This window comes from Stenella coeruleoalba (genome assembly GCF_951394435.1).
Source record: "Stenella coeruleoalba genome assembly, chromosome: 20".
NCBI classification, from domain to species: Eukaryota; Metazoa; Chordata; class Mammalia; order Artiodactyla; family Delphinidae; genus Stenella; species Stenella coeruleoalba.
Genome location: NC_137166.1, coordinates 36,144,910 through 36,166,998, shown reverse-complemented (window position 1 = coordinate 36,166,998; position 22,089 = coordinate 36,144,910). Strand labels below are relative to the sequence as shown.

Below are 22,089 nucleotides of genomic sequence, written 5' to 3'. Positions count from 1 at the left end.
AACTGACAGAGGATTAATCTCCAAAATTTACACGCAGTTCATGCAGCTCAATAACAAAAAAACAAACAACCCAATCCAAAAATGGGCAGAAGACCTAAATAGACATTTCTCCAAAGATATACAGATTGCCAACAAACACATGAAAGAATGCTCAACATCATTAATCATTAGAGAAATGCAAATCAAAACAACAATGAGATATCATCTCACACTGGTCAGAATGGCCATCATGAAAAAATCTACAAACAATAAATGCTGGAGAGGGTGTGGAGAAAAGGGAACCCTCTTGCACGTTTTTTGGGAATGTAAATTCATAAAATACTTTTAAAGGAAGGAAGTTTTATTACTTTTACCAACCACCAGGCATGCTTTACTCATTTGCAATTAGTATACTATATAAAAATGTAATTGCAAAAGCTGATTAGAAGTGTTTGAAAACTTGTTTAAAAAAAAAGGGAGGAATAAGAAAAAGAAATAAGAGGCATCCAAGTTAGAAAGAAAAAAGTAAAATTATCTCTGTTCATAGATGATATGATCTTATATGTAGAAAACGCTAAAGATTCTACCAAAAAAAAAAAAAACCTGTTCAGACTAATAAATGAATTCAGAAAAGTAGTAGGATACAAATTAACATGCAAAAATCAGCTGCATTTCTAAACACTTACAATGAAAAATCCACAAAGGAAATTAAGAAAACATTTCATTTACAATAGAATCAAAATGAATAAAATACTTAGGAATTAACTTAACCAAGGAGGTGAAAGACTTATATAATTAAAAACTATAAAACATTATTGGAAGAAATCATTAAGAAGACAAATAAAGGAAAACACATTGCATGTTCATGGACTGAAAGACAATATTGTTAAGATGTCAATACTACCCAAAGTGACCTATAGATTCAGAACAATCCTTACCAAAATCTCAATGGCACTTTTTACAGATATAGAAAAATCTGTCCTAAAATTCATATAGAATCTCAAGAGACCTCCTAAAATAGTCAAAACAATGTTGAAAAAGAACAAAGTTGGAGAACTCACACTTCCCGATTACTAAACATATTCCAAAGCTGTAGTAATCAAACCAGGACAGTACTACAGGGAACTCTCCTCAATGTTATGTGGCAACCTGGATGGGAGGGGAGTTTGGGGGAGAATGGATACATGTATATGTATGGCTGAGTCGCTTTGCTGCGCACCTGCAACTATCACAACATAATTGGCTATATTCCAATATAAAATAAAAAGTTAAAAACAAACCCAAAAAAACCCCAGTGAGGTACCAGCATAAATACAGACATATAGGTCAGTGAAAATAACAGAGAACCCAGAAATAAACCCTTGAGTATACAGTCAAATGAATTTTGACAAGGGTGATAAGCGGGGAAAAGACAAGTCCTTTTAATAAATGGTGCTATGGGACTTCCCTGGTGGTCCAGTGGTAAAGAATCTGCCTTCCATTGCAGGGGATATGGGTTCAATCCCTGGTCAGGGAACTAAGATCCCACATGCTGCAGGGCAACTAAGCCTGCATGCCCCAACTACTGAGCTTGAGCGCCTCAACAAGAGAGCCCGAGTGCCGCAAACTACAGAGCCCACACGCTCTGCAGCCTGAGCACCACAACTACAGAGAGAAAATCCCCATGCCACAACTAGAGAGAAGCCTGCGCACCGCAACAAAGACCTGACATAGCCAAAAAAATAAAATAAATATTAAAAAAAAATAAATGGTGCTAGGAAAACAGGATATACATGCAAGTAATGAAGTTGGAACCTTATCTAACACCATATATATAAATTAACTCAAAATGGTTCAAAGCTCTAAATGTAAGGGATAAAAGTATAAAACTCTCAAGAGAAAATACAGGGCAAAAGCTTCATGAAAGTGCATCTGGCAATGACCTTTTGGATAGGACACCAAAGGCACAAGGCCACAAAGGAACAACAGAAAAACTGGACTTCATGAAATTAAAAATTTTTTGCATACAAAGACACTATCAACAGAGTAAAAAGATATCCCATAGAATGAGAGAAAATATTTGTAAATCATGTATCTGATGAGGGAGCAATATTATGAACAGAGACTAACTAAAACTTAACAACACCAAAGAAACAACCCAATTGAGAAATGGGCACAGGACTTAAGTACACATTTCTCCAAAAAAGATATGCAAATAGCCAATAAGGACATGAAAAGGTGCTCAACATCACTAATCACCAGGAAAAATGCAAATCAGAACTACAAAGAGGGAATTCCCTGGCAGTCCAGTGGTTAGGACTCAGTGCTTTCACCGCTGGGGCCGGGTTCAATCCCTCAATCCCTGTTTGGGAACTAAGATCCAGAAAGCCACGTGGAGCAGCAAAAAACCAAAGAAACAGAACAAACCCACACTACAATGAGATATCACATTATACCTATTAGAATGACTACTATGAAAAAAAAGAAAATAACAAATATTGGCAAGTATGTGGAGAAACTGGAACCCTTGTACACTGTTGGTGGGAATGTAAAACGATAAAGTTTCTGTGATGGCCATTCCTCAAAAAATTAAACACAAAATTATCATATGATCCAGCAATTTCACTTCTGGATATATACCCAAAAGAACTGAAAGCAGGATCTCTAAGAGATGTTTGTACATGAAAGTTCACAGCAACATTATTCACAACAGCTAAAATGTGGAAGCTGAGCAAAATGTGGTTATATACAATTCAGCTTTAAAAAGGAAGAAAGTTGGGCTTCCCTGGTGGCGCAGTGGTTGAGAGTCCGCCTGCCGATGCAGGGGACACGGGTTCGTGCCCCAGTCTGGGAAGATCCCACATGCCGCGGAGCGACTAGGCCTGTGAGCCATGGCCGCTGAGCCTGCGCGTCCGGAGCCTGTGCTCCGCAACAGGAGAGGCCACAATGGTGAGAGGCCCGTGTACCGCACAAAAAAAAAAAAAAAAAAAAAAAAAAAGGTCACAATGGAAATTTTACATTACGTGTATTTTACCACATTAAAAAAAACTGGAAAAAAATGAGAAGGAAGAAAATTTAAGCATTTAACCTGCCTGTCTCAACTGTACTTCGGGTGACTAAAAAGATAATAATAGATGTTCCTTTTGTTTGTCTGTTTTAAATAGAAAATTCCAGCTGATAATATGTGTTGAGGAGTGATAGATTTAGGGTGCTATGATTTTGTAAATCCTTTTGAAATAGTGGACTTGACAATGATCATCAACAGCTGCTTAAATCTAATCACTGGCTTAGAGGAAATACAGGGGACAGAGTCACATATTAACATCACGGGGACACTATCAGCAAAATCCACACTTTGAGAAATTCTTTAAGACAGGTGTTTTTTCTTCGTATGTATGTACATCATTTAGCTCCTAATTTGATAGAAACAATTAGGAGAGAATTGGGGCATTTTGAATAGTGAGTAAGTATTTGCTATTAAGAGAATATTGTTAAATTTTTTAATGTTTGGAAATGATCATGAGGTTGTTAAAAATAAAAAAGTCTGTATCATTTAGAGACACAGATTGAAATATTTATAAATGAAATGATACAATGCTTGGGAATTCCTATAAAATTATCGGGGTGGGAGGAGGGCTCATGGGTGGTTATACAGATGAAACAAGATTGGCCATATACTGATTATTGTTGAAGCTGGGTAATGATTAAATGTGCGTATATCATACTATTCTGCCTACTTTTCTATATTTAAAATTTTCCATAATAAAACTTTTTTGAAGTCTTTGAAACTCTTTAACACATAAGGTAAATATTTTTCTTACAATTAAATTTACGGCATTTATTAGTCAATAATCCAAATTTTGATGTGGTTAACAAACAGCAAAAAACAATAACTAAAGACTTATTTATTGCATCCAGTACTTTTTACATTTTTCCGATATCACTAACTTCCTTATAACCTTTTAACATTTTGGTCTTAATGTTCAATTCAATAACAAATGACTACTAGGAAAACAGTAAAAATCTCATCCTTTGGCAGCCTAAAAGAAATACTTTACATTTATGTGCAACTCACCTGCTGTAAAATCTTCAGTTAGATCAATGAATGCATGAGAATGTGGAATCCGCATTTTACTTTTAATGGTCAATGCAGGATGCCATGATAAATTCCTAAAAGAAAAATTTTTTTCTTAAGGCAAACATCAAATGAGCACTGTTTTAAAACAAAAATATCTGCATGCAAGATATTTTAAAAACGCACTTATTCTTAGCTCTGTCACATACTCTAAAATTCACTCTTTCAGAGTGTACAATTTAGTGGTTTTTGTATATTCACAGTGTGCAGCCATCACCACTATCTAATTTCACATTTTCATCACCTCAAAATGAAACTCTGTATTCATTAGTAACTTCTCATTCTCCCCACCATCAAGCCTCTGGCAAACACTAATTTGCTTTCTGGCTCTACGGATTTCCCTATTTTGGACGTTTCATATATATGGAATCATATAACATGTGGCCTTTTGTGCCTGGTTTCTTTCACTTGGAATAATATTTTCAGGTTCATCCATGCTGTAGCGTGTGTCACTACTTCAGTCTTTTTTATCCCTGAATAATATTTAATTACATGGCTATATTTTTTGTAAATCTTTTTCAACTGTTGATGGACATTTGACTTGTTTCCACTTTTGGCTATTACAATTAAATGCTGTTATGAATAATCATGTACAAGTTTTTATGTGGACATATACATATGTTTTTTGTTTTGTTTTGTTTTATTTGCGGTACGCGGGCCTCTCACTGTTGTGGCCTCTCCCGTTGTGGAGCACAGGCTCCTGATGCGCAGGCTCAGCAGCCATGGCTCACGGGGCCAGTCGCTTCGCGGCATGTGGGATCTTCCCAGACCAGGGCACAAACCCGTGTCCCCTGCATCGGCAGGCGGACTCTCAACCACTGTGCCACCAGGGAAGCCCCTACATATGTTTTTGATTCTTCTGGGTATATACCTAGGAGTAGAATTGCTGGGTCACATGGTAACTCTATACTTGACTTTCTAAAGAACTGTCAAACTGTTTTCCAAAGTGGTTTCATCATCAGACATTCTCACTAGCAATGTATGGGTATTTCAATACTTTAATTCCACTATGAACACTTACTACTGTCCCTTTGTTTTATTATAGCTACTTACTGAAGGGTTCTTGTGGTTTTGATTTATATTTTCCTGATGTCTAATGATGTTGAGCATGTTTTCATGTGCTTGTTGGCTACCTGTATATCTTTAGAGAAATGTCTACTCAAATTCTTTGCCTATTTTTCTTTTTTTTTTTTTGCAGTACGCGGGCCTCTCACTGTTGTGGTCTCTCCTGTTGCAGAGCACAGGCTCCGGACGTGCAGGCTCAGCGGCCATGGCTCATGGGCCCAGCTGCTCCGCGGCATGTGGGATCTTCCCGGACCGGGGCACAAACCCGCGTCCCCAGCATCGGAAGGCGGACTCTCAACCACTGTGCCACCAGGGAAGCCCCCTTTGCCTATTTTTAAATTGGGTTATTTATTGCTTTGAGTAATAAGAGTTCTTTATATAGACTATATCCTAGATCTTTAACTGATGCACTATTTGCAATATTTTCTCCCACTCTGTACAGTCTTTTCAGTTTCTGGATAGTGTCCTGTGCTATGTAGAAGCTTTTAATTTGACAAATCCAGTTCTAATTTTTTTGTGTTGCTTTTTTCTTTTGGTGTCAGATCTAAGAACCCATTTCCAAATCCAAAGTTATGAAAATTTACCCCATGCTTTCTTCTAAGACTTTTATGTTTTAGCTCTTATATTTATATCTTTAATTCTTTAAGTGTAGGAAAAATAACTTAATATTATCATGGGTGATATTTTCCCGACACTGTGGAGAATGATTATCTTTTATAAATATTAATTCCAAAGTTTTCAGCCATGAAAAAGAATGAATTTATACCCCTATCTCATACCATATACCAAAAATTAACTCAGATGTCTCAAACTGCTAAAAGAAATAGAACTCTTGTATACTGCTGATGGGAATATAAAATGGTGCATTAGCTATGGAAAACAGTTTGGAAATTCTTCCAAAAGCCAAACAATGAATTGCCATATGACTCTGCATTTCTATACCTAGATGTATACCAATAAGAATTGAAAAACACACTGTTTGCAGATGACATGATACTATACATAGAGAATCCTAAAAACTCTACCAGAAACCTACTAGAGTTAATCAATGAATTTGGTAAAGTAGCAGGATACAAAATTAATGCACAGAAGTCTCTTGCATTGATATACACTAATGATGAAAAACCTGAAAGAGAAGTTAAGGAAACACTCCCATTTACCATTACAACAAAAAGAATAAAATACCTAGAAATAAACCTACCTAAGGAGACAAAAGACCTGTATGCAGAAAACTATGACACTGATGAAAGAAATTAAAGATGATACAAACAGGTGGAGATATATACCATGTTCTTGGATTGGAAGAATCAACATTGTGAAAATGACTATACTACCCAAAGCAATCTACAGATTCAATGCAATCCCTATTAAACTACCAATGGCATTTTTCACAGAACTAGAACAAAAAATTTCACAGGAGATAAACCCACACACATATGGTCACCTTATCTTTGATAAAGGAGGCAAGAATATACAATGGAGAAAAGACACCCTCTTCAGTAAGTGGTGCTGGGAAAACTGGACAGCTACATGTAAAAGAATGACATTAGAACGTTCCCTAACACCATACACAAAAATAGACTCAAAATGGATTAGAGAACTAAATGTAAGACCGGACACTATAAAACTCTTGGAAAGGGGCTTCCCTGGTGGCGCAGTGGTTGACAGTCTGCCTGCCGATGCAGGGGACATGGGTTCGTGCCCCAGGCCGGCAAGATCCCAGGCCGGGAAGATCCCACAGAGCAGCTGGGCCCGTGAGCCGTGGCCGCTGAGCCTGTGCATCCCGAGCCTGTGCTCCGCAATGGGAGAGGCCCGTGTACCGCAAAAACAAACAAACAAACAAAAAACTCTTGGAGGAAAACATAGGAAGAACACTCTTTGATATAAATCATAGCAAGATCTTTTTTGACCCACCTCTTAGAGTAATGGAAACAAAAATAAACAAATGGGACCTAATGAAACATAAGCTTTTGCACAGTAAAGGAAACTATAAACAAGACAAAAAGCCAACCCTCAGAATGGGAGAAAATATTTGCAAATGACAAAGGATTAATCTCCAAAATATACAAGCAGCTCATGCATCTCAATATCAAAAAGACAAACAACCCAATCCAAAAATGGTCAGGAGACCTAAATAGACATTTCTCCAAAGAAGATATACAGATTACCAACAAACACATGAAAGGATGCTCAACATCACTAATCATTAGAGAAATGGAAATCAAAACTACAATGCAGTATCACCTCACACCAGTCCGAATAGCCATCATCAAAAAATCTACAAACAATAAATGCTGGAGAGGGTGTGGAGAAAAGGGAACCCTCTTGCACTGTTGGTGGGAATGTAAATTGATACAGCCACTATGGAGAACAGTTCGGAGGCTCCTTATAAAACTAAAAATAGAGGTACCAGATGACTCAGCAATCCCACTACTGGGCATATACCCTGAGAAAAACATAATTCAAAAAGAGACAGGTACCACAACGTTCACTGCTGCACTATTTACAATAGCCAGGACATGGAAGCAACCTAAGTGTCCTCTGACAGATGAATGGATAAAGAAGATGTGGAACATATATGCAATGGAATATTACTCAGCCATAAAAAGAAAAGAAATTGAGTTGTTTGTAGTGAGGTGGATGGACCTAGAGTCTGTCATACAGAGTGAAGTAAGTCAGAAAGGGAAAAACAAATACCATATGCCAACGCATATATAGGAAATCTTAAAAAAAAAAAAAAGGTTCTAATGAATCCAGGGGCAGGACAGGAATAAAGACACAGATGTAGAGAATGGACTTGAGGACATGGGGAGGGGGAAGGGTAAGCTGGGACAAAATGAGACAGTAGCATTGACATATATATACACTACCAAATGTAAAATAGATAGCTGGGGGAAGCAACTGCACTGCATGGGGAGATCAGCTGGGTGCTTTGTGACTACCAGAGGGGTAGGATAGGGAGGGTGGGAGGGAGACGCAAAAGGGAGGGCATATGGGGATATATGTATATGTATAGCTGATGCACTTTGTTATACAGCAGAAACTAATACAACATTGTAAAGCAATTATACTCCAACAAAGATGTTAAAAAAAAAAAGAATTGAAAACAGGTATTCAAACAAATACTGGTACATGAATGCTCTTAGCAGCAGTATTCACAATAACCCAAATATCTACCAATGGATGAATGAATAAACAAAATGTCATATACCCATACAATGAAAATATTATTCAGTCATAAAATAACTGGAGTACCGATACATGATACAATATGGATGAATCTTTAAAATATTATTCTATGTGAAAGAAGCCAGACTCAAAAAGTCACATCTTGTATGATTTCATTTATATGAAATACCCATAATAGGAAAATCCTAGAGACAGAAAGAAGATTAGTGGCTACCAAGTGCAGGGGTAGAGGGGAAAGGGAGAGTGACTGCTTAATGGGTACAGGGTTTCCTTTCGGAGAGATGAAAAGTCACTGGAACTAGGTGATGGTTGCACAATGTTGTAAATGTTCTAAATCTCACTAAAGTGTACACAATGATGGTTAATTTTAATAATGTTATGCAAATTTTATCTCACTAAAAAAACCAACAGTACTAAGTTTTCACACATCCTTCATTTAGTTACTCCTAATGTTAACATCTAATATAACCATAGTGCATTTGTCAAAATCAGGAAGGTCATACTGGTAAACTATTAGGAACTACAGAAAGAAGAGCAAGTTTAAATAAAATCATCTCCCCACAATTCCTCACTAGTGAAGAACACTCCAGTGTCAAAGGCATTCCTATTTATCAAGGCCCTACTTAAATCAGCTTCCTCCAAAAGGCCTTTACTCCTCTCTCACTGTTTCACCATTATACTTTTCTCTAGTAATAGCACTTTAGTTTGCATTATAGTTACTTGAGGAACTGTTTCTCTGAGAGTGTATCCTAGGTACCCTGACTCATAGATATTTGTATCTACAATGCCTAACCAGGACCTGGCTCCCAAATACTGGCTGAACTGAAGTGTAGTCTTAAGTAGCATCTCCTATTCTTCTCTACTTCTAATTAGAATTTGCTATTTTTTTCACAGTATTATGTTCCAGTCCAATATGGAAGCATAGATATGTCATCTCCAAAGAGCAATTAAAGGCTAATTAAGTCTAAGTTAACTGTCAACACAGTATCCAATTGAGTAGACAGCAAACAAGGTTCACCTGTGAATTTAGTTTTGCAGTGTTTGGAAAGTGGGAAGAAACAATTGACTAATTCGTTATTAGTAGGTGGATTCTGGAAAAAAGAATAAGCATTCAACAGGAGAAAATTTTCTCTATGCAAAGGGTTCTACAAACAGTAACTTCTTCCCAGTAACCTTCTTCTACATTCTTTTTAGCACATATTGGGCCTCATCTATAACCTAAACAAGACACTAAAAACCAAACCAAGCAGTATTCCTACAACTTGATTGTATTACTTTAACTAAAACCCCATAATATAGGGCTATGATAATAAGAAAATATTAATACACATTGAAAAGTTATATTTAGCATTTGTTGTATGGTAATTCAATACCAAGCATTCATGTCATGTTTTTCTTTCATACTACACAAGGTCAGAAATGCTTAAAATAATTTCAATTAAGTCCAATTTAATAATCATTGGTTCACTTCTCTTTAAGATATGCCATTTATTCATCAGTTCTTTAAATTCTAAGCATTAAAGTATTTTTAATTACATACAAAATAATCAGGCTCAGGCTAGAGATCCTACGACAAGTTTGACATAAAGTCATTTCAGAAGAGTTTCGCATGTTCCCAACAAATTTGTAATTATATGCTGAAAATGAATTAAAAAAACACAAACTTTTACACAGTTGAGCTCCATGAGGTTAATCGTGTGGCTGTCTTTAATTACTATGCTAGTAGTTACTGATCTAATTTCCCATATTTTTTTACAGGTTTGCTTTGAAACAAGTTTAGCTAGAATTTTGGAAAACCTCAACTAACTTGTGACATTTTGTCTTAGGAACTATTTAACAAAACGTACATTTCAAATGAAGAATCTAGAACAGCGATAAAGCAAAAGTCATAAAGTAGCAGACTATGGGTCAAATTCAGCATAAAATGTGTTTTATTTGACCTACACATTGTTTAAAAAAGTTTGAATTCAGAGGTAAAACAAATTAAAAATCAGATTTCAAATAAAAATCAGGATTTCCAACTTCTCTTGAAATATCAGAAGGTCTGGCAAGCAACTGGCCCTGTTCACACAGAGCTAGAGTCTCCAGGCAGGTCAACTCTGAAGCTTCCCAAAGTGTTCACTCACTTTGTTTTCCTTCTGGGCCCCATCGGACACTTTAGTTTGCAACTCATAATAAAATATTAATTGTAATATTGCTACCTTGAACATTTCAAATTAATATTTAAGTTCTTCATAGTATTTTAAGTTTTACACTTGTTGCCTATACGCTGATATTTTACAGTAATATCTCTTAAAAGGCAGTTAGCAGATTCTTATAGTTTATTTTATATACAGTGTCTATTTACCATTCTGATGACTACCAAAGGTGGGCGGAGAAAGAGCTTTTGATTCTTTCATGGTACATTTTAAGATGACTGACAACTTAAGTTGCCTAAGATAATTAAATTGTTTAAAAACTTAAATAGGTGAAAATAAAATTCATTTCTCCTTCTGCCTTTAATGTTGCTCTTTATACACAACATAGTTTTTCAGTAAGAAGCAGACACCATATTTTTCAAGCAACTATACCCATATAAACTATAATTTCCTTAACTCCATTTGAATGCCAAGGTCACAGACGTTAACTGCTCTGATGACAAAAGAAGAAACAGCAGAGATGAAAAAGTGGGCAGTTCTGAGTCATGTTGAATCTGTTGACATTTCTTGACCTCTGTAGAAAATTCCAATTACTAGTTTGTCCCCAACAGGAAACATAATTATGTCAAGGTGTTCTAATTTGTAGGCATCATCATCTTTAATCTCAAAGAACAGCATTTATCAAAGGATGAATTTAAATGTAATTAATGTCAACTGTAGCTTTTAGTTGCCTATTACGGTAACTGCTCTTAGAAATGACTGCTAATCCACTCACTTTTCAATGATCAGCCTACAATGAGTTGTCATATATTTAAGATACCCAGGTAAGGGACTTCCCTGGTGGTGCAGTGGTTAAGAATCCGCCTGCCAATGCTGGGGACAAGAGTTCAATCCCTGGTCTGGCAAGATCCCACATGCCATGGACCAACTAAGCCTGTGCGCCACAACCACTGAGCCTGCGCTCTAGAGCCCGTGAGCCACAACCACTGAGCCCGTGTGCCACAACTACTGAAGCCCAGGTATCTGGAGCCTGTGCTTCGTGACAAGAGAAGCCACCACATTGAGAAGCCTGCACACTGCAATGAAGAGTAGCCCCCGCTCGACACAACTAGAGAAAGCTCGCGCACGGCAACGAAGACCCAACGCAGCCAAAAATAATTGATTAATTAATTTAAAAAACAACAACAACAACAACATTCATGTAATACAACTGAACTACTAAAAAAAAAAAAAAGATACCCAGGTAAAAGCAGTTACTAGGAGACAGGTCTAGCATGAAGATGGGTCTAGCATGCTTCTCTAAGCCGCCTAGTCCAGTGGTCTTGAAAACTTTTGTTCCAATAGACTCTTAAAAGAATTTACAAAAACTATCTCTTAATACCTAGAAGTTCATTTCTAAGAAAGTAATATAAATATTTTCAACGTTTTAAATAGCTACAAAAGCATGTAATCTTTAAACCTATTAGAATTACTGGTTTTTTTTTTTCTTTTTTTGCGGTATGTGGGCCTCTCACTGTTGTGGCCTCTCCCGTTGTGGAGCACAGGCTCCGGACGCGCAGGCTCAGTGGCCATGGCTCATGGGCCCAGCCGCTCCGCGGCATGTGGGATCCTCCCAGACCAGGGCATGAACCCATGTCCCCTGCATCGGCAGGTGGACTCTCAACCACTGCGCCACCAGGGAAGCCCCTAATTACTGACATTTTAAAATAAAATGATTACTCTAATTAATGGAACAGAATAGGGAGCCCAGAAATAAACCCACACACTTATAGTCAATCTATGACAGTGGAGGCAACAATATACAATGGAGAAAAGACAGTCTCTTCAATAAGTGGTGCTGGGAAAACTGAACAGCTACACGTAAAACAATGAAATCAGAACATACTCTAACACCATATACAAAAATAAACTCTAAATGGATTACAGACCTAAATGTAAGACTAGATACTATAAAACTCCTAGAGGAAAACATAGGCAGAGCACTCTTTGACATAAATTGCAGCAATATTCTTTTGGATCCATTTCCTAAAGCAAAGGAAATAAAAGCAAAAAATAAACAAATGAGATGTAATTAAAACTTAAGAGCTTTTGCACAGCAAAGGAAACCACTGACAAAATGAAAAGACAACCTACTGAATTGAAGAAAATATTTGCAAATGATATGACTGATAAGGGATTAATATCCAACATATATGAACAGCTCATATAAATAACTCAACATCAAAAAAACAACCAACACAATTAAAAAATGGGCAGAAGAACTGAATAGACATTTTTCCAAAGAGAAAATGCAGATGGCCAACAGGCGCATGGAAAGATGCTAAACCTGGCTAATTATCAGGGAAATGTAAATCAAAACCATAATGAGATATGACCTCATATCTGTCAGAATGGCTATCATCAAAAAGAACACAAATAACAAATGTTGGTGAGGATGTAGATCGTACACTGTTGGTAGGAATGTATATTGGTATAGCCACTGTGGAAAACAGTATGGAGGTTTCTCAAATAATAAAAACAGAGCTACCATATGATCCAGCAATTGCACTCCTAGGTATATATATCTAAAACAAAAACACTAATTCAAAAAGATATGTTCATAGCAGCATTATTTATGAAAGCCAAGATATGCAAGCAACCTAAGTATCTAACAGCAGATGAATAAAAAAGATGTGATATATATATGTGTGTGTGTAATACACACACACACACACACATATACATACACACAATGGAATATTACTTGGCCATAAAAAAGAATGAAATTTTGCCATCTGCAGCAACATGGATGGACTTGAAGGGCATTATGCTAGGTGAAATAAGTCAGACAGAGAAAGATAAAAACTATATGATATCACTTGTATATGGAATCTAAAAAAAACAACAAACATGTGAATATAACATAAAGGAAGCAGGCTCAAAGGTATAATACAGAACAAACTAGTGGTTACCAGTGGGAGAGGGAAGGAGGAGGAGCAATATAGGGGCAGGGGAGTAAGAGGTACAAACTATTAAACAAGGATATATTGTACAACACAGGGAATAGAGTCAATATTTTACAATAACTATAAATGGCATATAAACCTTAAAAGCTGTAAATCACTATATTGTCCACCTGTCACCTTTATAATATTTTATAGCAACTATACTTCAATAAAAAAATTAAAATGATTACTCTTAAAAATGTACTCAGTAGAATATAGATACCATACTGATTATTATCCACCATCATCCACATACACCCACAAACCACATAAAAAAGCTCTTCTTCTCTTTATCCTTGGACTTGTACTTCTATTCTATTTCTGTTATAGAACTTTATCATGATGTAAAATGTTTTTATATCTGGTCTTTTTATGTCTCCAAAGAAATGTATATCTTCAAATTGGTATTTAAATTGGCTTTATGCATCCAGATGTTTTAAAAAAAAATCTCTTTGAGGTTGAGTTTTTTTTTTTTTGAGGTCGAGTTATTTTAACTACTACTGTACACCTGATGAAAAAGCTTTGATAGCTTATTAAATCAAAGGTAAAATTTCATTGGAAATGCATTTTTTGAAGAAATGAATGGAGCTTTAAAATATATTAGTTTACTTGCCTTTAGACTAGCATGAATGAAGTCATTTTAGACTTCATTCATTTTAGAATGAAACAGGATTCAGTGTCAAGTCTACTCCTTTTCTTCATCTTTATAGATACAGATGCTAAGAAATCTTGTTCATATATGTTCATTAAAATCTCCATGGAAATTTAATATTAATATTAATTTTTAGGTATGATAAATACATTGTAATTATGTATTTTAAAAACATCCTTATTTTTTAGAGATATATACTTAAATATTTATGGATTAAAAATGTCTGGGGAGGGAGTTAGAGAGAGAAATGAAGGAAAAGTTGTGAATAAAATAAGACTGGCCAAGAGTTGCTAACTGTAGCTGCATGACAGGTGTATTATATGCAAATTCATTGTCCTATTTGCTCTACCTTTGCATATGTTTAAATTTTTCCATAATGAAAGTTAAAAAAAAAAGAATTTAGAGCTGCTGATTTAGCTCATTCAATTTATGTAAAATGCCTGGTATATAATCCAATTAGCAAAGCCAGTCCTCACTGTCAAACCAATCTCCAAATGAAAGTTATTTTCTGTCAGAAAGAGTTTGACCTCATTTTTTCAATTCAAATAAATTTGTTAACATGTGTTTCAAGGAACATTACAAAAAGTACTGAGAAAAGTACAGATTATATATTGTAGGAAAGATTACTAAAAGCAGTCAAAATTAAGGTAATTTTGATAAAATTGATTTATCTATTTTCATAAAATAAGTTATAAAGACAAGATAGTAAAGCAACATGCTGTTTCTCTTTAGTGAACTTAAAGCATTGCAATGTAAAGTACAGCTAAAATAATTTATAATACAATAAGTATGATAAAAGACATAACAGTCCATTAAATGTATGTGAATACTGACTCTGGTATCTAGCTTTCGGAGTAAATAAAAACAGATTACAAAAATGAGAAATCACACAATTTCTTTCTTATTTCTTTAGACATACCAAAGTTTTCCCTATGACTTTAATAAATGAGAAAGGTATATACTACAAAAAATTATTTGGCTCAGGAGCCAGCATGTAAATTTATTTTCTATTAATAGGAGAAAGAAAATAGTAAACATTTCATAAGACAAGATAAAATATTTGACTTTAAATGGAATTTTCTTGATATGATTTGATAAAGTAGGTATTAGCTACATTACAGAAAAATGCATACCAAATATAAAAGAAATTATGTAAAGGTTTTATCCATAGGTTTGGTAGTCCTTGAGAACATTCTGGTCATATCTGAAACAATCACTGGCATGATCCAAAACTACATAGGCATGAAAAGTACCTTCCTTCCATTTAATTACGTGTCTTAGGGATAGAGTACTAAGAAGAGCTAAAAGGTCTGCTTTGCTGAATTTGGTGTTTCTTACGGATGCTCTGTGCTGTGCTCTCCCAGGACCCTCTCTCAATAATTACAGATTCTTTGACAGTAGTCAGGGAATGCAGGAGGCAAAGTCATTAAACAAAAACTGTCATTACTCCCACAACCCCACTCTAGCACATCTGAATTTAGAACATATCAATGTGGATCAAAATGCTTTTTGCTACCAAGCTTCATCTGAAGAGAAATAGGAAGAAGAAATAGGAGAAGAGGAAGAACTGGAAATTCTATTAGTTTAGTATACCTGTGTTTCGTGCTGTACGGGTTTTTACTCCCCAGGAAACGTATAATTAGTGAGATTTAGGACGGGTAAAGAACATGGCATTCTTATATGAAGGAGGAGAAAGTTATAGTGAAAATAGGTACGTTTTCAGGCTCATCAATTTTAGGTAGGAGTACCTATGAAACCTGAGGATCTAGTTGCTTAAATGATCTGTGTTTGCATATTCCTTTGCAAGTCTTTACCTATGGTAAAGTAAATAAACACAGCCTACCATGCTGTGTATCCAAAGATGACCACATTATTTCCCATCCCACATGCTCTTTTACATTTCAGTTAAGCCACGCTCACATCTAGAGGTAGAGTACATAATCCTCAAATTCCCTAGAATATTAGCTAATTCTTTGAATAGAATGCCACAGAAGTGATGCTGTTTAACTGCCAGGACCAAGCCTTAAACAGATCTCCAGCTTCTGTCTATACTCTTGTATTGCTTCTTCTTGGAAAACAACCACTATGCTATGAGGAAGTCTAAGTTAACCATGTTGGAGAACCACCAAAGGCCCTCTGTGACTATAACAATGGTAATGGCTATACAGAGTTGAAGGCAGGAACAAAGGCTTTACAATTTGGAAGACCAAGATTCAAATCCCAGATCTACCATTTATTTACATTGCAAGCTTACAGTGGTCACTTAACCTTTGAATTAGCTGGCTCCTTGACAGCGCCTCTTGAACTACACAGCTACCTGTTGTGGGAAAAATATGAGACAACTGATGGAAACTGCCAACCCCAGAGTTACTAAGTAGATATTTTAAAAAGCAAATAGGCTTGTTTAAGATTCTCTTTCATCTCATCCTTCCCCATCCAACCCTGAGCCTCACAGAGGACAATAAGCTGTGCAATCCTCAGTTATGCCTCTTCAGGAGGGGCATGGTGAGGAGTACAACACATGAGAGAAGAGTGGGAAAAGAAGCATGGCTGAAGAACAGAGTTACATTGGTAAATACTTGATGGGTTATTCACTCACTCTTGGGCCTCTATTAGAATTCAAAGGTATGGGTCAGACCAGATAAATCTTAAGGACCTCTTAGAAATAGCACCTTATGTTCATAAGAGAAAATGTGGCGATCTCTTTCAGCCATATCCTTACTTTGTCCAAATGTTCCTACCTCCACAGGGTGTGCAACAGTGATATTACACCTGAGAGACGGCCCTAGCAGCACTGGCTCCTAGGGCAGGAAGACAGAAGAGTAGGCAGTCTGAGGAGAAGCATAGGCCCCCATCTCTACTCAGGACTACTATGGAACTCAGGAACTCATGCAGCTCAGAGCCTAGGCCTCCAGACTGTTAAAAATCAAGTATTTGTAGGGCATTTTCAATAGAATATACATTTTTAAAACATACAATAGGACTCTAATGAAAGAGAACTTAACCTGTATTTTCAGGAATTATAAATTATTTTGATTCATTTTACCCTAAATTGAAATGATAATATAGACCAAGCTTACTCAAAGTCTGCTCTATACACATAGCTTCTCTAACTGTGCTTGTTTGTTTTTCTTTTTCTAATTTTTATTGTGGTAAAATATATATAACATAGAAGTTACCATCTTAACCATTTTTAAGTGTACAGTTCATTGGTATTCTATGCTTGTCTTTTTGGTTTTTTTTTTTTTTTTGTGGTACGCGGGCCTCTCACTGTTGTGGCCTCTCCCGTTGTGGAGCACAGGCTCAGGACGCGCAGGCTCAGCGGCCATGGCTCACGGGCCTAGCCACTCCGCGGCATGTGGGATCTTCCCGGACCAGGGCCCGAACCCGTGTCCCCTGCATCAGCAGGCAGACTCTCAACCAGTGCGCCACCAGGGAAGCCCTCTATGCTTGTTTTAAAATGGACTTTTTTCAATACATGCAAATCGTAATAAAATAAAACAAAATGGTTTCCTCTCAAAGAAGGAAACAAAATTTTGATATATGCTAATAGAAATATGTTGAATTCAAAACACTTTTAAATATCATCAATATTAATGATGAACAATTACCGTTGAACTTACTTGCACAAAAACTCAAAAGAAGCTCTCTTTCTAAATGATTACTACAAAGAAAACATATCTAAAAAATTGTAAAATTTAACTAAAAGCAAAGTGAGTAAATTTTGAGAATAACCTCTTAAATTCACTTAGAAACAATCAAAAGTTCACTTACATACAACACTGCCAACCAGAACATAAAACAAAGCAGTAAAATAAATCACCAGGGAATCAAGCGTCATTTAATTGACTCCCCAAAAGCTTCTGGTGGGACTCCAGGAAATAAAAGTATGGATCCTTGAATAATAAGTCACTTGAAATAATCACAGCATATACAATTCTAAGTTATCTGCTAAAGCTTTCACTATTTCTGTGGCTTAATTTTGAAAAGAAAAGGTTTAGGCGAGAAACGAGAGAATCAATGAATTTATCTCCAATAGCAAAGTTTCTTTAGGAAAAGAGAAAAGTTATAAAACTGATGCTCTGTTTCTATGGAAATACCAATAAAAAACTTATTTCTTAAGTCCTAATAGATTCCTTTAAACAACAATGCTCAAAACACAAATGGTGTATAAGGTGAGAAAGGGAGGGGCTTGCTAGGGGAATTCTAAGAAAATATGAATCATCTCAAAGCTACCTTTTTCTGTTAAGACTATGAGTACTAATGCTGACTATAAAGTTAAAAGCTGTCCTGATGATTATTTGGTTTTCTTTTGTGTTATAAATCTCTTAATTTTCATATTTTTTCTAAATAGATTTAAATGACAAATATCATTATTTCATTAAGATAAATATTTGCAAAATTTTCTGTAATGCACCAGCAAACAAACAAATCAGCAGTAAAAATGAAGGGTGATTTAATAAATCAGTCATTGGTTATAATGTAAGAAGATTACATAGAAAAACAGGGATTTATTCCTTCTGAATTGAGATTAAATACCTATATTTAAATAGAAGATAGTTTTTTCTGCTAATGGAGGAAAAATATCCACTCACATAAATAAGTTAAAAATGGCTGCTTTCAGTGCCATCAATATTCCATTCAAAATATTCATGCAAATGTTTGTGAAGTAAATGGAGTACGGCAAAAGTGCTTGTTTGTCACATACCTGGATTAATATTCCCAGGTATACAACTTCGGCCTGACCCAGTAATGTGTTTGAACTCAGTATATGAGTCACAGAAAATATGAACAGACCAACATTACATTTGGCTTTGATTAACATTACAGGTACAAGTGTTTTCACGTCAATACTAAAAACAATATCCTGAATGCTTATGCAACATCAGTTTCAAATACCCTTTTACAGAAAATGCTCATTAACGATAACCTCATCACTGCAAAAGCTGCTCTAACACTTAATAGCTAGGTGTTATTTCTAAGTAATGTGGCACATTATTACATTATTTCAAGTCATTATAAAGTGAGGTGGAGGCGCAAACTGAATCCTCACCTTTGTACATTTAACACACTTCAATTATCTCTGGCACCTCAGCAGAGGTTTAGCACCCTTCCTGTCCCTATCAGATAACCCCCACAGTACCAATTAAAAGGGATTCTTCTACCTATCACTGTTTCCAGCTTAGGCTGACCATCTGCACCCTTACTCCAGCCAAACTGATGTTAGTTTTACCTGTGGGCAATCTCCTGTTTCCATGCCTGTATTGGGCCACTTACAGCCATGGGCTTTCCCGCATAATCCCATGGGAGCATTTAGCATTCTATTTAAAGACCATTGCAAAATTTCCCATAAAATTAAGGTGCTAGCCAAATTTAATTAAATTTAAGATAACCTTGGGTCTGGCATAAATGAGCATAACAGTTAAGTTGCAAAAGTTGGTTAGATTCCTTAATAGATAAGACTGGGCTGCCAATCATTAGTCATGCAAATGGTCCAAAATGTCAATACTAATGGCTTTTTCACTTATACATCTAATCATATATCTGTAACATAAAACTGATATGGCAAAATACATTTTTCTTATTTTAGTAACATATTAATGCTTGTCCCCATAGAGACATATTCAGCTTTCTGTTGTCTGAATAATAACGCAAGCAATAGTCATCCTAACAATGTTCTTGACAAAAATTCTTTTCTGTCAATTTTTATAACTTCATTTTAAAAGTTGTCAGGACAAAGGTAACAGGATAAATCTTGGATACAAACTTGTTACCTATAATATGGTTAGCTACTATTGTTTAATCTGTAACTGAAGTTTAAATGAGAAATATAAAATAGTAGAGAATTACTCCAGTATACTATAGTATGCCAGAGAATAATGTATAAAAAATAAAAGTGAATATATCTTTAGGCAGAATAAGTTTTTTTTTTTTTTTTTTTTTGCGGTACGCAGGCCTCTCACTGTTGTGGCCTCTCCCGCTGCGGAGCACAGGCTCCGGACGCGCAGGCTCAGTGGCCATGGCTCACGGGCCTAGCCGCTCCACGGCATGTGGGATCTTCCCGGACCGGGGCACGAACCCGTGTCCCCTGCATCAGGAGGCGGACTCTCAACCAGTGTGCCACCAGGGAAGCCCCAGAATAAGTTTTTAAAGAAGCATCAGAGGAAAAAAAATCTAACATAGAATTCAGAACAAATAAATAAGCTATGACATTATCACACAATATCTAGTAGTTTTTACTTTTTCAATTATCTACAACAGCTGTTTCATAAGTCTAAATTTCCAAAGGTCAAACCACATCACATTAAAAATATTCCAAGTATTTCTTTCACTAAAATGGAGATTACCATGAAATAAACAAGGCCAGAAGTCACCATCACATTCTCAATCACATGTCTACCCAAGACAAACAAGCAGGGCTTGCTATGGTAGGAGTCACCTGTGCCTTCCCCTAGCCCACCCACACTCAGTTCCTCCCAGACATAGCCGCAAAGGCAAAGCAAGATCTCCATCCAGCTGGTCTCTAAAGCAGGGTTCTCTTCCAGGTATTTTTCAAAGTTTGAGGAAAAAACAGGTTTCTCATTAAAGATTCACAGCAAGTCTTTCAAAGGTCACTATGACTAGCATAAAAATACTCATATTCTTTATGGAAAACTTTTAAGAAAAAGTGATAGGAAATGTAACAGTTTCACCTCAGAATAGCTCACATTTTGATAATTTACTTGTCTTTGTGCCTGTGCATCACATTTCAGAAACTAATCATAAAAATACATTACGTCTCCAAAACACAGAGGGAAAATTCATTAGATTTATAGTGCCTGGGAAGACAGATTGATAAAGGTGGTTCTCTGCACTTGCTGGAAAGTCAAAAAAATAAATAAATGTGTTCTGTACTCTTAAAATGTTTGCCTTATCAAATACAGAAAAAATTAACCAAGTTGAAGGTATCTCATGAAAAGTATCTTGCTATCATGAATTCTTGTGTTAGGAAGGCAGTTCTATTTAAAGCTAGAGGAATTATAATGGAGATCTTTGAAATGCAAGATTCCAGGCAGTTTTCCCTAAGAATGGCATTCTTGGATAATAAGAGAATCCTAGCATACAAACGGATCAAGGATAGAGTATATATGGAAAAGTCTCCAGAGCTTAGAGAAGGAATGTTTATATTTTCAGGCAATTATTAATTGCTCATTGAACAGAAGGAACAAGGCTTATCAATGAACATCTGGGAGCTAACATGACTAAGGTAGAGAATTCAATCACGACAGCAGCTATACATACTATTTAAATTAAATCTTTCCATTTCTAAAAACATCCAATGAACCAATATTTAAATGGGGACTTGCAAAGTTTGTATCTCTAATTTCCAGAGGGATAAAAGGATTAAACTGGCTCTACACAGAAACCAGTCGCAGATCAAATCCACAGTGTTTGAGAAAGCTTATATGTTGACCAAATGTCCTTTTAAAAATCTTAAACAAGGATTTCCAATGAGCTGGGGTTTTTTCCCCCAATGGTTAAAGCAATCCGTTCACATAGATACACAGTCCCTCCAACAACAACATGTACAATTAATTACATGGATATAATAATATTTACTCACCCTCCCAATAGTATTTGTGGCTGGTTGGATTCATTTGTGATACCAAATATATCAGGAATTAAATCGGCATTGAAGCTAAAAAGAAAACATTAGAAACATTAAGCAGCCATTTTATTAAATTCTCACTTCTAATTTAGTTTAAAAAGAAAAACAAACTTTGGGGAGGTGTGGTAGACATACAACAGTCAGTATCTGTTGCAATCAATGGAATGTCAGATGTGACGCATTTCACTCTGAGGCCAAAGTGTTTAATTTTCGTTATTGGACCCTCCAGTCATCTTGGCAATGAGAAGAACATGACGGTACAGCTCCACAGACGATGAGGCCCGTAAGACACTCTGAGAGCTGGCAAAAGAGCCTATCAC

The 22,089-nt window shown here is 36.0% G+C and overlaps 1 protein-coding gene across 1 annotated transcript in view; it reads right to left on the bottom strand.

The window, feature by feature from the left end:
- ITFG1 (integrin alpha FG-GAP repeat containing 1) overlaps positions 1-22,089 on the bottom strand; it is a 236,527-nt gene that overhangs the window by 204,857 nt on the left and 9,581 nt on the right. Inside the window, exons 5-6 of the mRNA XM_079906277.1 lie at positions 21,725-21,799; positions 4,034-4,128 (exon numbers count right to left, since the gene is read on the bottom strand). Of these exons, the coding sequence (XP_079762403.1) occupies positions 4,034-4,128; positions 21,725-21,799 (170 nt within the window). The remainder of the gene's footprint in view (positions 1-4,033; positions 4,129-21,724; positions 21,800-22,089) is intronic.